Consider the following 14917-nt stretch of genomic DNA (forward strand, 5'->3'; position numbering starts at 1 on the left):
CCTATGGAGTGCCACAGGTAAAATAAGTCAGCAAAATGTCATATATTCATTTATTTTTTTTTTTCTGTAGTAATAACTTAAGCAAGGAGTCGGCTATAAGGTGTGTATCAAAAACAGCTGATGTATAGGAAAGACTGTAGTAGCTATAGGAGTGGGTGGCAGGGGGAGCTTAGGGCAGATATCTGTACCACAATGAGACTTGCTGTGCTAGAGGCAAGTTCAGATCCACAAGCAGCAAATAAGACTTTTTTCATTTGAAAACTAATTCCACTTTTTTATTGCAAGGTAGGAAAGTTTATCTCTTGATAAGTGCCTTGAGAACTGTTAAATCTTTTTATACCTTTATACCTTATACCATTAGATTTCCTTTGGAGTACAAGACAAAAAATGTAGACTGATGTAAATAAGCCATTAGCTGAACCACATAGCTTACCTTGAAGTGTTAAAACGTTTAATCTAAGCTGTCTTTTGAAAGGGAAAACAACTCTGTGGGGTTTATTTGCATCAGTGAACTGAGCATGCTGCCAAGACTGGGCTACAGTAGCTAAGAACTACATTTAATTATCAAACCGATGTCAATTAAAATTGAATCCAAACATTCAAAATTAATTATATAGGCCATCAAATGAGTGCAGCCAACACACAAGCCATAATGCCAATGTAGCAAGATAAGTTAATTCTTAAAAAATAAATTAAAAAGAGAAGAACTGCCAGTTTGGGAGCACACAGAGATGCCTAAAGGAGGACTGAAGGACAACTTCAGTAACAGAAGTGTGAGCAGAGAGAGGGATGGGGAGGCATGGGAGTGAGATGGGGTCCTGTTTGCTCCCAAATGCATGTTAGACAGGTGTTTTATATAAGTTGAACAGCTTTCACAGGGACACCAAGTGCTTCAAATAACTTACAACTTGCTGTTTGGGGTGACTCTTGAGAGCTGGCAGATGTGATACCTGGCACGTTTTAACATTTGTTTCCCTTATTTCCCTTACCCTTACCCCTTACCCTAGTGTCCCAGTGGCCCAGTAATTAGCACCACTCGTAGCGAGACAAGAAACAATGTTCAGGAGTTCTAGGGGATGTAAGCCTAGAATGGTGATCCTAAAATGACAATCACTGCTCTGCAACCCAAATTTAAGAGAGAAAGAACTGGAACTTTACATCACAAATCTTCCCAGCACACTCTCCTTGTTAAGGCCACAGCCAGGTGCCAGCAGTGGAGTGGCATGGCCATTAGGGTAGCACACAGTGTCTAAATCTTGTGTTACCACAAGTGCTTTTCTTAGTGTTTGAGGACACCATCTTTGAGCACAGATCCTATTAACACGACTCTGCTCTCAGTGCCTGTACCTTTCCTTTATAAATACTGTGCATAGCCCAGATCAGCTGTGTTCAACATTGCTTCTCTTGCAATGTGACAGAATACAGTTATTGAATACAATCCTTTTTTCTTTCTTTTTCTTTCTTTTTTTTTTTTTTTTTTTTTTTTTGGTGTATGTGTGTGTGTCAATTCAGAGCCTAACTTTTACCCTTGTTCAGCTTATTGTAGGGCACCAAATCCCATGTACATCCTAAAGCCTCTCACAGTAATCTTACAGAACCACAACTGTTTCTTTTTTTACCCTAAGAAACACCCCAGCCCGGCATTTCAAGGCATCAAACCATTTAGGCATGTTTCCCCAGCAACATTATATTTATTTTAAGTTGGACCCCCAGAAAAGGAGGCTGCCATCCATCCTCCCACTTGCAATTCCCACTAGACATTCTGTCCTTTTATTTTTGACATCACTGAACTAGTTTTTCCCACTTTCCACAAAGTGCCAGAGCTGTTAGCATGTGCTTTGTTGCAACATCCTTTTATTTTTATTTTTATTTTTTTCTTAATTTACATGCAGCTTCCTTAAGCACTAACTTCATTAAGGAAACAATGTCACTGAAAAGAGATTCCTTGATCTGGGCAATGCGAAGAGGAAGATCAGTCTGTTCTCCAGCACCACCACATCAGCAGCGCATGAGCTTCATTTTATTGGATAATTCATGGCACTAAACTGTGCCTGGAGTTGTTGTCTAAGTATGTTCCTATTACAGAAGGGAGTGGGTTGCATCATTTTCTGCTGTTCACTCAATGATGTGGTTGAGTTTACAGTAGGGAAAAATTATCTGAGCAGAAGGTAGGGAAGCATTGCTTGATGGCATCTGTCTGTTTTACTATTAGGAAAGTCAGTGTGAGGTTAATATTAAGGCAGCAAACACAGACTTCAGTTTGTTCAATTCCTTCTTCCCCTCAGGAGAAAATTCTTTTCTTTGCTAGCATTTTGCATCTGGATAAGTGACGTACATTATTTATTCCATGGTGAAAACAAAAGTGATTTAAATAACTTTTAAATAACATTTGTTAACAGCAGTGTGTTACTGAAGTTACTTCAGCACTGCCTTTCAGATCTGCAGCAAAGATTCATAGGCTGCAGCATCATCACTGTTATGTGCCAAAAACTCAGCAAAGGACTAGAACGTGTCAGGCACATAGAGCAGGCAGGAAATATTTAAAAACACTTTTCAGTTAATGGCTTGGGTAATGGCAATGTATCCAATACACCCTCCAGAATTTGGTTTTGAAATTTCATTATGCATCATGGAACTTTAATATAGTTTTTTATTGGCTTCTTCAATGTCATTCTTGTATATATACGACTATTTCATCACAGAAGACCTGAATTTTAATTTTGCAGCCCTTCTCACTTTTCCATTCAGTAGTAGTTTCTGTACTGTTGGCCAGGAATATATATGATAATTCTGTCAACAGAAAGAACATTTTAATTGAGTGTGGTTAATTTTCCTGCCTCAGGGCTATTCACCCAACTACATCAACACAATATAATCTCTGGCTCCATAGGAGCTCATGAGAGTCACACACCTTCAGCCATCTGAAATCTTTGAGGGCAGCAGTGGTAGACCAACTTGGATTTACCAGATACTGCACAGTATCTTTTTCTATTAACGAGCTGTGAGACCCAGACCCAGTGCTAGAACCTCTCCCCAGAGAGCTGCGCTTTGGAGATTGTGGCTGATAATCATTGTGCTGACTGCTCATTTCCTTCATAAGTTTCCTCTTTGAGGAACTGATTATTTTCAGATAAGATTTAAGTGTGTTGTCTAACAGCAAACTACTGTGGAGGAAAAAAAACAAATGAAGCCTGTTTTCTCCAGTTATATGGAAACAAGCATGCTAAAGAGACCCCAGCCTCTGTAGGGCTGAGATAGGAAGGTACTAGGAAGGGTTTGACCTACTATAAGGAATACATACAGTACTCCTCTGAACTTCACTCTCTGTGGATATTGTGAGAGACCTGGCTCACTACTGTTTTCTTTGTTGTTATTTGGCTTGAGTTATCCTTATTTTCTCTCACTTTTTTCCCCTTTTCTATTTGGCTTTAGAACAATTCCTTCTATATTTCAGGGCCATCAGAGCCAGCAGAAAGTGCAGTGATTGCCATTTATTGACAAGAATCCTCAAGAGACGTTACTCCAGAAAGGAATGGAGAGCTCACCTCACTGCATTTTCTACACACTACTGCTAGCTTTAAAGTACATCCAGACATAACTACCACAGGGAATACCTGTGTGACACCACAGCCACTGAGGGTCCAGGTAAAAAAAACTTCTGTCAAAGAGCAGAAAAAAAGTTAAGTCATACAGCTGCCAGGATTTAACATGTCAGGAATCCTATCTGTTTATTATCAACACCAATAAAATTCTGTATGAATCTCTCCTACCTGGAACAGAGCAAGAAAATTAATTGCCTTCATATTAAATGAGTCAACTTGCTTAACAAGAAAAATACAGGTATCTTCAATAATAATTGGAAGTGACAAAATTGGAGTACTTACTAATTTTGAAAGGCATTTGACTCAGATCCCTTGTAGGAGTAAGTGCTGCTCAATGAAGCAAAGGGAAGCAAAGTGTGGGTTTGAACTCCTTGCTGCTTTCACCATGATGCATGCACACCCCGTAGTGCCCAGAGGCGTGATCTCTCAGTTGTCTATATGATCAGCTTCTCAAATGGATATTATCTATGTGTGACCTTAAGTTGAGAAGATACGGAGAAATATTACCTACTGAGGGTTGGTGGGTCATAAGGCACTGACGTAGATTAATGTCATCTGGTGCTTTTGCCTCTTTGGCTGGTAGGCTTAGAGTGAATGTTGCTTGAAGAGTCTTTGTAGGTTTTGGCTTCATTGGTTCTGCCTGTAGCTAGCTGTTGGTGAGACAAACATCCATTTTAAGGCAACATATTTGTATGTATTCTGTTCACGTATACTACAGTTAATAGAAACTTAGAATCTGTGTATTTGTCAGAAATCTGGGATGCATGGTATACAATGGATACCTTACACCCTAATAATTAGTGTAAGTTATCCATCATCACAGACTATGGCAATCTCTCTCTAAAGACAGAATTATAAATTACACATAACCACACCCAGAGAAAATTGAAGATATAAATTAAATCATTCACATTTAGGAGGAATGGATGAATGCGTGTCAGCTCTATGATTCACCTATTATAATCAGATTTATTTAACTGGTGATGCTAAGGACATATCAGCCCCTCCAGTACTTAGTTGGGACACTATGAGAAATTTCTGGTAAGGCACAAGATAAAGAGTCAGGAGCATATAGTTGTGGATAAATGAAAGCTCAGGCACAGAAAGTGGACTTATCCCTCTGTTCTGCCTAAGCAGGACAGGACAGTGTTAAAATTAAGCCAAGTGTGAGTTCCAGACTTAAGATCTTTCCAAATGCCTTGGAACATGCCAATCTAAGTGAACCTTCAGCCCAGATAGCACAGTATAGCTATTGTATTTTCATTTCCATACAGTACAGCATGGTAAGTATAAATTTCTTAATTTCTGAGGAATAGTCATTTCTCTGGCTGCATGTAGCAGACATAAAATCAAATTTAGCCAAGAAGTGATCCAAAAGAAGGTAACAGTTCAGATTCCTAGCCTAGATCCTAGCTTCTCCTTGTACTACTTGTACTTGGAGAGTGTACTTGGGAGCGTACTTGTTCTACTTTTCCATGGTTTAGCTCTTGGTTATCTTTTTGTCCTTAATCTCTGACTGTATGAGGTACATTTTTACTGACCTTCTTTAAACATTTCCTTGTTGACCTACTGCACTTTAAGACCATGGCATTATATCTGCAAAGTACAGCAATCCAACCACAAACAGAAGAAAAATACTTATTCTGCACTTGTTTGACATTCTGACAACCAAATCCACACCTGTACAAGACCTCTGTTTTACAAAACTTGAGCCTTGCTTAACTAGGCTCAAAAATGAGAGAAGCTCCCGCTGTTTGGACTGCTTGTCTGTACTGGAAATGAAGTGTATGTTGATTAAATTCACAGTCAACACAGCCTCATACTCAGATAAATGAGCAGTGTCATATTTAATACAGGGTGAGTACTGGGAGATGCCTGCAGGCTTTGTGGCAAGTTTGCCTAGTAAGTGCCCTGCAACTTCTTCAGCATTTTATCATCTTTCCAGCAGGTCCATGGTTTGGCTTTCCACTGAGCAGTGTCAAGCTGCAGAGGGTGCAAGGCACAAGGAAGCAGCAGCAGCCAGTTTTAATACACTTAGGAGCTGCACACTGGTGACGTTTTATGGATCATGCCCTTGCTGCGTGCAGATCTACTGATATCACCGCAGAGATCATTTGCAAAAAAGAAAGACAGTCTTCATCCTTATGCCTGTTGAAGCCAAATTATCTTTTTATTCTTCATTTATCTACCACAGCATGCTTTAATGGAAAATTAATGTTACTGCTACTAAATATACACCAACCCTCCTGACTCACCACAAAGATTCTCTTGTTTCCCATTGACACTCCCCCAAAGCTTCATTTTAACTTGCTCACGTATAACTGTGGGCGCTGAAACTCTTAACCTATCTTTTAGCATGCAGGAAGTCCAGGACCCTGTACATTGAAAGGGTGGCTCATTAATCTGCCTTGGTGCTGATGAACCCATTGGCAGAACTGCACCTGATCCTGCACCTGTGAAATGAAATGTACAGCAGCTACAGAAAGTTCTGATTTAAGGAAGGATAATGGATAAGTTCAAAATGTGACACATTTAACTATTTGAATTGTTGCATTTAAATACTTTTCCCAGTTCTTCCCTCACACTGCAGTGTGGCTGATAAAATCCTATTTTCAGTTTGGTAATAAGTACTGATTTATTTTTTTAAATTGAACACACATGACTTAATTTTAATCTGATCTTTATGTATAAACCTCACCTGAAGCAAATTAGTAACTCCACAGGCTTCACAGGACCAACATTTGCTGAAGGATACATTTAGGATATTCACTTGGAAAGGGTGAAACAAAGCAGTGGGTGCTGCATTCTGCTCAAAAAGGAAGAAGGAAAGATGCAGGCAGCACCCCGTATTTTTCCTCAAAGAGAGGTAAGCCTTACCCGCTCAACATGGTCACACAGACCTTTCTCTATGATGTAGCAATCACTTCACTCTCCTGAAAATTGACATGGTTAAATAGATGGAAGAGGCCATTACTGAACTGGCTGTGTAGGATGGAAGCAGAATTTAGGCAGATAATGAGTAGCCTGAAGGAAAAAGGAGCAAACTGAGTTTTCCTTATCAGACAGGGAAAGCCAGAGAACCACAGAATCAGAAAATCATAGGAATAAAAAATGACTTAGGTTGGAAGAGACCTCAAAGCCCACCCAGCCCCAACCCCTGCCATGGGCAGGGCTGTCCCCCTCCAATTCAGGCTGCCCAGGGCCCCATCCAACCTGGCCTTGAGCGCCACCAGGGATGGGGCACCACAGCTTCTCTGGGCAGCTGTGCCAGCGCCTCACCACCCTCTGAGCTAAATATTTCCTCCTAACATCTAGCCTAAATCTCCCCTCTTTTAGTTTAAAGCCATTCCCCTTGTCCTATCACTGTCACACCATGTAAAAAGTCCATTTGCCTCATGCTTATAAGCATACCTTCAAGTACTGGAAGGCTGCATTAAGCCACCTCTTCTCCAGGCTGAACAACCCCTGCTGCCTCAACCTTTCTTCATTGGAGAAGTTTGATGAGGAAAGGCTGAAGGAATTGGGTCTGGCCCATTATACTTAATCATTAGTAGCAAATTAGTAGCCGTGTAATTGTATTCTACTCTAAAATGTAGTAAGTAATTAGTGTTTGAAGGAATTACCATTCAGTACACAGACAGCAACTAACACTGAACGGATCTGTTAGATGCCTGTTCCTGTACTGTAGGAGTGATCTGGGTGCAAACTCTGCACTAAGTGTGGCAACACAAACATTGTGCTGTCTGAAAGGGACGAGAAGGTCCCTCCAGTCCCAAACTGTCAAGGCCTGGGCAAAGCACAGTTACTGCCGAAAAGTGACATGTATTTCTTGCATCTCCTCCCTAATCAAATCCCTACTCCTATGTTACAGTGGGACACGGGGAATTTATGTACTCGTTGTAGCAAACTCGAAGTCTATATAAAAAAAGACTTTAGGAAGGCTCGGCCTGTCTTGCTCTCAGCCCCTTCGCGCAATTCCCCGTCACTTTGGCGGGGGCGGGGGCCCGGCAGAGCGGGGCCGTGGCCGCGGCCGGTGCCGCCCCTGTGTCGGTGCGGCCCCATAAAGCCGCCGCCCGCCGCCGCCCTTGGTCGCCCGCTATGCTCCTGCCGCCGCCCGCGCTGCCCTGGCTGCTGGCCGCCTGCTGCCTCTGCGCCCTGCCGCGGGGCTCCGGTAGGTGCGGGGCCCGAAGGGTAAAGGGGCTGCCCTCGGGGCCCCGCTGAACCGCCCCCCCTCGTGTCCCTCTCCGCAGGGTTCCCGCAGCCCCTCTCTCGCTACAGGGACGGCGCGGAGCTGCCCAAGAGCCAGGTAGGGCGCTCATGCCGGGGGTTGGGTGACGGGTCAGGGAATTGGGCTGCTGGCTGCTGGGGACAGCCGCGCCGCTAACGTCCGCTCTGTACTTCGTAAGCAACTGGCGCTGTGCTTCAGTCAGTGGATGGAGCTGTCCAACCAGCCCCAGGTAAGCTGCCGTTGGGCTCAGCGTTTTCGTACCATCAGAAGTTGTATGGAAACTTTCAACTGTTTTGTTGTGCGTGGTGGTTTGTTTGTTTGTTTGATTTTGTTTGCTTGTTTTTTGTTGTTGTTGTCGTCTTTTTCCCCTCGTCTCTTTCAGTTTTGTTGAACAAAATTGGTGGGAAATAGTTCCCAAAGATGGTTATTTGTCTTGCGTTTTATTTCCTTATTTCTTGTCTGAGATGTGATCACGTACATAAGCGAACCCTTGTCCTGTGAGTATGGGACCCCCATGTGAATCCCATCTTTGCTCTCTCCTTCTCCTCGGGGAGTCCTGAGATAAAACCCACTGGAGCAGCTCTTGTCACTGATATAGCAGAGTTACTCTCTGGCCCTTCATCATCTGTCCTGCAGGTGTACAACTGGACCAGACTGATTTTTAGCATCTTATAAGATAAAACTATCTCTGTTGAACATACTGGGCTCTGTGATCAAACCTACATCGAACAGCTTCTCCTGAAATGCCTATAGATGAATGAGTGTAGATAAAACATGCAAACAAAGACAAATCCCAACCCAGCTAATTCTGGAACACTTGGCATAGGAAGGAGCATCTTAAATGTAAGTGATTCATTTAAGTCTGTTTATAGCAAGAGGCTCTACTGACAACACAAGTCTTTCTGTATGCTCCTTATAACAAAATACTTGTTTTTCATCATATACTAACATCAGTAAGCCTTACCTTGCTCTGAGTGGTTTTATTGGAACCACATACATAATACTTGTGCTGGGATTTGGGTGAAGCCTGTAAATCTGTTCTCGGTAAGACCCTGTACATGGTGTCCTATCAGTAAGTGTATTACAGAACTGTTTGGTTTTGCAGATCTCCAGCACTGTTTTGGATCTTTGTTATTCCATATTCAACAGCATGCAAACAAATGAGGTAAGGTGCAATTGCTGCTTTTACCTAAAAGCATCCCCTCCTTAGACCTTTTTCCAAGTGATAACGTACAATCTAACATTGTCATAGTCTGGGAGATGCAAGAAAGTACCAATGAAAGAATATTTTTTCTCAATAGTGCTTTCATGTAATACTTAATGCTATTATATTAGAAATCAAGTTTTTTTTAATTGAATCAGAGCTAAACATCCACTTACAAATGAGGTTAGTATTTTAAACTAGCCCCCACTTTTGCATAATAGAGGGTTAAACATACTAAAAAAAATACACAGCATTGGTTCAACAGCATGCTTAAGATCATGCTGAACATGGAAGCATATGAACTGCTTTGTTAATTTTTAAGTTCTATTGGAGATTTTTTTTTTTCTTTCTGATTCAGATCCAAAAAATTAAGCTGAGAAGTTGCTGAGTGTATATATAATGTGTACACTGAGCTATACTGGGTATAGCTCTTCCTCAGTGGTGCGGTAGCTCAATATCAATTCTGCTTTAAAATACTTTCTATTATCAACAGTTTGCCTTTCCCATAAAAGTCATACTGCCCGTAGGTATATTAAAGCTATTTCACCTGTGGAGTTTGACTCCTCTGTTTTATTAAATCACAAATAGAGCCTTCAAGACAACAATAGAAAGTATATTGACAGATATTTCGAACAACTCTTCTTGCCAGTGTCTTTGCCTTATTATAATTCCAAGCATGTTTTCCTAAAGCAGCTATAACACTCTACAATACTGAAGTTTATTATATAAAAATTCTAGCATTTCTCTATTGGCTTTGTGCTTCTACAGTTTAGCTAGTGAGGAAACACCCAGAACCAGCCAGTAGCCATTCCTGGTTACTACTTTAGTAACTAACCTTACCAAAAATTCACTCTGTAAGTACTCAAGGCTGGAAGCTGGATCTTACAGTGTCTTTTCAAGAGTTACAGCAAACACTTGCAGTGTATCTACAATAGGATTTCTAGGTGTTGTCTGACAAAGTGGAGGCTCAAAAGCAAAGAGTGAGATACGGAAGAACTGTACCTAAAAAACTTGTTGGGAGAACTAGTGGACTATTTAGTTGCAATGTCTAATTATCAAACAAATCTTGTAGATGGCAGTCTCAAAGGAATCAATAGGAAATAATATCTAAACAGTATTCGAAAATCCCTTTCTAAATCAAGCCAATACACAGTTTTTAGTAGCTCACCTGTTGCCATGCTTCTTCCATATAATTAAATCCTATTAACTAGGACATCTGAAAGCGAGTCTAAGTTATGTGCTGGTGTTTTTCTCTGCTTGATGTCCAATAATCATCTCTCAACAACTAGTGTCCACAATATCTTCGTAGTGTCCTCATTTGTGTCCTTTAAAGTATCTTGATGGAACATGCACTTTTTTTCTTCTGCACTGTTTTGTAGTGAGCTGACATTAATGGGACCTGCTCTGTTCATCATTTCCTTGTGCCTTGAACCAAGAACAATTAAACAAAGGCGAAATCCTCATTGCATTGCCCTAGTCCCAATTCCTTCATAATTCCTTCATTCCTTCTTGCATATTTTCTTTTTAAATTCCTTCTCCCCAGTTTCCCACCCACATGCTTTACCTGTGCTCTCCTCCCATCTTCATACTTTGCTCTTCTTGGACAACTCAATCCATTCACTGGCATAGCGGCGGCTCTGGCTTGGAGCTGTTCTGTTCCCAGCCAGCCAGATGCGTGGTTGTGGGCAGCAGTGCTGCAGGCAGAAGAGCTCTCAAACCTTGCAAGTGTACTGGGCAGCAGGTTCAGGGCTTTGTGAAACACCTGGCTGCTTCTGTTCCCGTGAAATTGCGGGGAAAGTTTCTATTCCTGATGTAGAAAAATGAGCAATTTTATGAAGAGTAAGAGGGGTGTGCTGGAAGGTATCAGCAATAATGCCTGGGTTGAAATATAAGGGCAATTTTCAAGCGGGAGAGCAGCCCCATTTAAAGAGGGAAACAGCTATCAAGGACCATTTAAGCCAGAGGCGTGGACTGCTATGCTTCGTGCCCATTTGAGCTCTGCTTCTCTCCCCAGAAATAAAAGCATGTTGAACAGTGGAGTTGGTTAAAGTGGGATTTAAAATAAGTCTTCAAAAAGATCCATTTGCTGCTGTTGTTCTTGTAGCTGTCTTCTGTGTGTACTTTTCTCAGAGTGGAAAACCTAATCAGTGACAGAGGATTACTACAACAAACAAACAAACAAAAATGATGGCATCTGGATTAACTTACATTGTTGACTTGCAGGAATCACAGGTTGCTGCTGCAGAGTTTACAAAGAAGGTATGTAAATGTAATGGCAAGTAAGTAGGAGTATGTAAGTGATATATAAGTTATATAGGTGATGTTTTTAATCACTTACATAAGTGATTGGGAAGAGCTGAGCAGACCCTGCTTCTGCGAAGCAATGTACCATGTGTAAAGCTTCTTTTGTACGTCTTCTCAAGCCTGTGAATCTTTAATTATGGTAACTTAGTATATTTACAACTAGACAGAATGGATCTTTGTAGACAGTGCCCTTTGGGTATTAATTTTTAATCAGCAGTCCAGGTGAATGGGCACTGGAGACTTTCAGCATCTTGTTATTTGCATGCTGCTGAAAGAGGCCCTGAATTATTAATAGGCTGATGGAATGACACCAAAACTTGTCAACAGATCTATGGAACAGAGTTCAAAATATTTTGTTAATGGCTTGTGTTTTATTTTACAGGATAGTCATGGGACTCTGGGACGGCCTTTTTTCCTTTTCAGGGTATTTGAATTTCTTACAGATTCTGTGTGACAGACAGTGTTATATCCATATACCATCACCTGCTTCACTTCACAAATTCTCACCACACTTGTTTTGGTTAGACGTCACATCCCCCTCTGTTTGAAAGCTGAAAAAGCCATTTGCTTAAAAAACTCTGGTTCAGTTAAAAGACCACAAGATAATGAGATCTGGAGTGGTAATGGATTAAACTTTTTTTACTGTAAGATGTGACTGTGGATGTCTCCATTCACCTCCTCTAAAGACAGAAGTAGTATGTGGCTTGTATGTCACAGATGGCCAAGGTGCCTTCATACTAAATTCCCCATATGAAGCAGATGCATGAGCTGATTTTCCACATAGCCTGGAAGGTCTGGCTAGTAGGCAGTGGCATGCTGCATAACAGAGTGAAAAGCCAAAGCAGTGTTATAAACATCATCATTTCCTTCACTTTTTTTCACCCATTGGCTTAAACTGTGGCACGGTCTAGTTCAGAATACTCAGGTCTATGATTATATGATTAACCTTATAAGGTTAACACCAAGCTAGTTTTCAGGAATGTTTTCAACGTATCAGAAAAGAAATCTAAAAAGGTTTTGGCATGTAACCATTGTGTCAATTCAGAGTCTAGTCAGGTACTTTCAGGGCTGGTCTTTGTTAGGCATCTACTTAGTTCCTTGATGAGCTGGGACCAACATCCTTAGAATAATAGAAGTCAGATTGAACAAAATTTCCTGGGTTCACAGTCAAAACCCACCCTACACGGCTCCCTGCGATACTTAACATGTCTCTTTAAAAGAAATCTTAGCACAGCCTTAATGGGGGATGTATTTGGCTGTGTTTATATATCTGACATCTAATAGCTCTGTATAGCCTCTCCATTGTTTTATTTTTCAGCCTCGAAATGGAAGAACTATTGAAGGCAGTGGTGAGTAGACCATCCAAAAGCAACCAGAACTTGTTCCATATTTCAGTAATGAAGGAGTTACTGAGGAATTGTATGAACCTAGTACAAACCTAGATACGCATGTGGATGTTTCATGTGGTCACTGAAAGCCATTGGGACAGAAATTCTTTCTTGCTCAAAGTGTTATGGTATATGCTCTTGACAAAAGAATTTTCTTTGAGGTTCATTCAGGAAGTATTTTCACCCTCTGCAAAATGATAGAAATGATACAGAAATGACAACTTTTTTTTCTAGTGGGTGTATATTGTACTTGGAACACAAAAGCTAGCAAGTCCTTCCCTATGATAAAAGTGGACTCACCTCTGCTCCCAGCAACCTTCAGTCACCTAGTTCCATGTGAGAACCCACTAATAAGATCTCTGCATGCAGATCGGAGTAATCTTTACATCATATTTAGATCTTCTCGGAGTAAACCTGAGTAGAAAGCAAGAATGGGGATGTAAGGAAGGAGGACAGTAAGATCTAGTAGTATAATGTAGTTCTTCCTTATCCATCTTTGAAAGGGTATATGAAATTTCTCAGTGTGCTTTAATGGAAAACGCAGAAAATAATCAGTGTATATGCATTTCCTCCTTCAAACTCTCTTCTTCCAATCTTTTGTCCCACAATAAAAAAAAATCAATCTGTTTGCATTTAAGAATCACATCCAAGTGTTGACAGGAAAGGTTATTTATCTGGGGTGACAGGTCAGACAAGTAGCAAAGAAATACTGCAAAGAAAACAAGCAAAGAATGCTTTTACTGTATTTTTAAGATGAAGTCAGAAAGAAGGGAGACAATGATTGGAAGTGTGTTATGGAGCAGCATAACAGTGCGCTTGCTCTGCTCTTACCTGCAGCTCAGTGCCCTGAGTTAGCTGGGCTGCAAGATCAGCGCTGTGCCTCCACCCTTCTGAAAGGAAGTCAGTGTAGTTGGGGTATGATGGAGAGAGCAGAACTGCATGAGGAGGGAGGATTCATGTTTGAGTGCACCTAACAGATCGGGGTACTTAATCCCCTATTTCAGACTTTCGCCTATCTTTATCTCAGAGTACAGGAATTTCAGGTGATTTCATTTCTAATTTTAGGAAGGACTAAACATACATAACTGAATACTGAATCACATACAGATCAACATTTCAGCATAAAATATGACATTGCATTAATTTATTTCAGAATACCATGGAATATGAAGTCTGTGGGTTGACTTACCAGCTCAATAACTTGGTTTATACAAAAGCAAGAGACTTCTTGTTGCACTGTCTATTACGTGACTGAGTTGTCTGGAATCTACTGTTCTATGTAATAAATTTGCAATCATGAATTCTTCTTGTTGTCCTTTTCTGTTGTAGTAGGCACTAAACCTCGTTGGGCTGTAACATAACATTGTCTGGTTCTGACTTTATTCAAAATCATTTGAATAGAGATAATATTCAAATACTTCCAATGGTGCATTTTATATTTATTGTATCTTCTTTACTAGGGTCGTGCAGGTAACTTTACTCTTTTGACAAATTAACATACTTTCCAATCGCTTAAGAAGATACATCCCATGATAAGAAATAAAAGTTATCATAGATGTTTTAATAGAGTAATTCTTAGTTTGAATGGTTAAAGGATTGAGTGTGATAAAAAATGAATCCAAAGCACTTTCAAAGAAGAGGAACATGTCTTGCTGTTCACAGAAGAGCTGTGGAGTCAGATGAGAGCATTTTTTTCAAACTTGCCTTGCTGGCTATCGTAAAGCACAAATAAGTCACTCATGAGAGATATCCTAAATATCTGCCCTTTTTACTGAAATCATGAATATCAATCAATCAATAATGCAGCCAGTCGTGTTTGCACTGTAAGGAGTGGGTGATTTGTATTGGAAAGTGGAAATAGTTACAGGCAGAAATCTTTAAGTACTGAAGTGGTTGCTTCCTTTGGAAAGGGGCATAATACAGCCAGGGTGAGAAGTATGAGGCCTATTTGATGAAAATACATCAGATTTGGATTCTCCAGTAAAAAGTGATCCACAGCAGTGGTCTCTTCAAGCCCTTCCTTACCTTAGATTCATAGAATCATCTGAGTTGGAAGAGACCTTAAAAGGCCATCTGGTCCAACACACCTGCAATGAACAGGGACACCTACAGGTAGATCAAGGTGCTCAGAGCCGCATCCAGCCTGACCTTGGATGTCTTCAAGGATGGGACATCCTGGATTTCTGGGCAA

General features: G+C 40.8%; 2 protein-coding genes across 3 annotated transcripts in view; both read left to right on the top strand.

Annotated features, from left to right (window-relative positions):
• Nucleotides 1-14917, top strand: part of RPL31 (ribosomal protein L31) — a 288373-nt gene that overhangs the window by 42296 nt on the left and 231160 nt on the right. The gene's annotated exons all lie outside the window — the stretch shown is intronic.
• On the top strand, nt 7673-14015 carry NMS (neuromedin S). Its single transcript, XM_048962099.1, has 8 exons — nt 7673-7773; nt 7853-7908; nt 8009-8059; nt 8936-8995; nt 11258-11293; nt 11721-11762; nt 12657-12687; nt 13880-14015. The coding sequence occupies exons 1-8, from the start codon at nt 7701-7703 to the stop codon at nt 13894-13896; spliced, it is 366 nt and encodes a 121-aa protein (XP_048818056.1). The 5' UTR covers nt 7673-7700; the 3' UTR covers nt 13897-14015.

The sequence above is a fragment of the Lagopus muta genome, chromosome 1 (assembly GCF_023343835.1).
Source record: "Lagopus muta isolate bLagMut1 chromosome 1, bLagMut1 primary, whole genome shotgun sequence".
Lineage (NCBI taxonomy): Eukaryota > Metazoa > Chordata > Aves > Galliformes > Phasianidae > Lagopus > Lagopus muta.

What these genes read in the sequence shown, in the direction of transcription:
- NMS (XM_048962099.1), top strand. Translation starts at nt 7,701, where the DNA reads ATGCTCCTGCCGCCGCCCGCGCTGCCCTGGCTGCTGGCCGCCTGCTGC. An exon ending in CGCCCTGCCGCGGGGCTCCG is followed by an intron (nt 7,774 to 7,852) that starts GTAGGTGCGGGG and finishes CCCTCTCCGCAG; the next exon opens with GGTTCCCGCAGCCCCTCTCT. An exon ending in CTGCAGAGTTTACAAAGAAG is followed by an intron (nt 11,294 to 11,720) that starts GTATGTAAATGT and finishes TTTATTTTACAG; the next exon opens with GATAGTCATGGGACTCTGGG.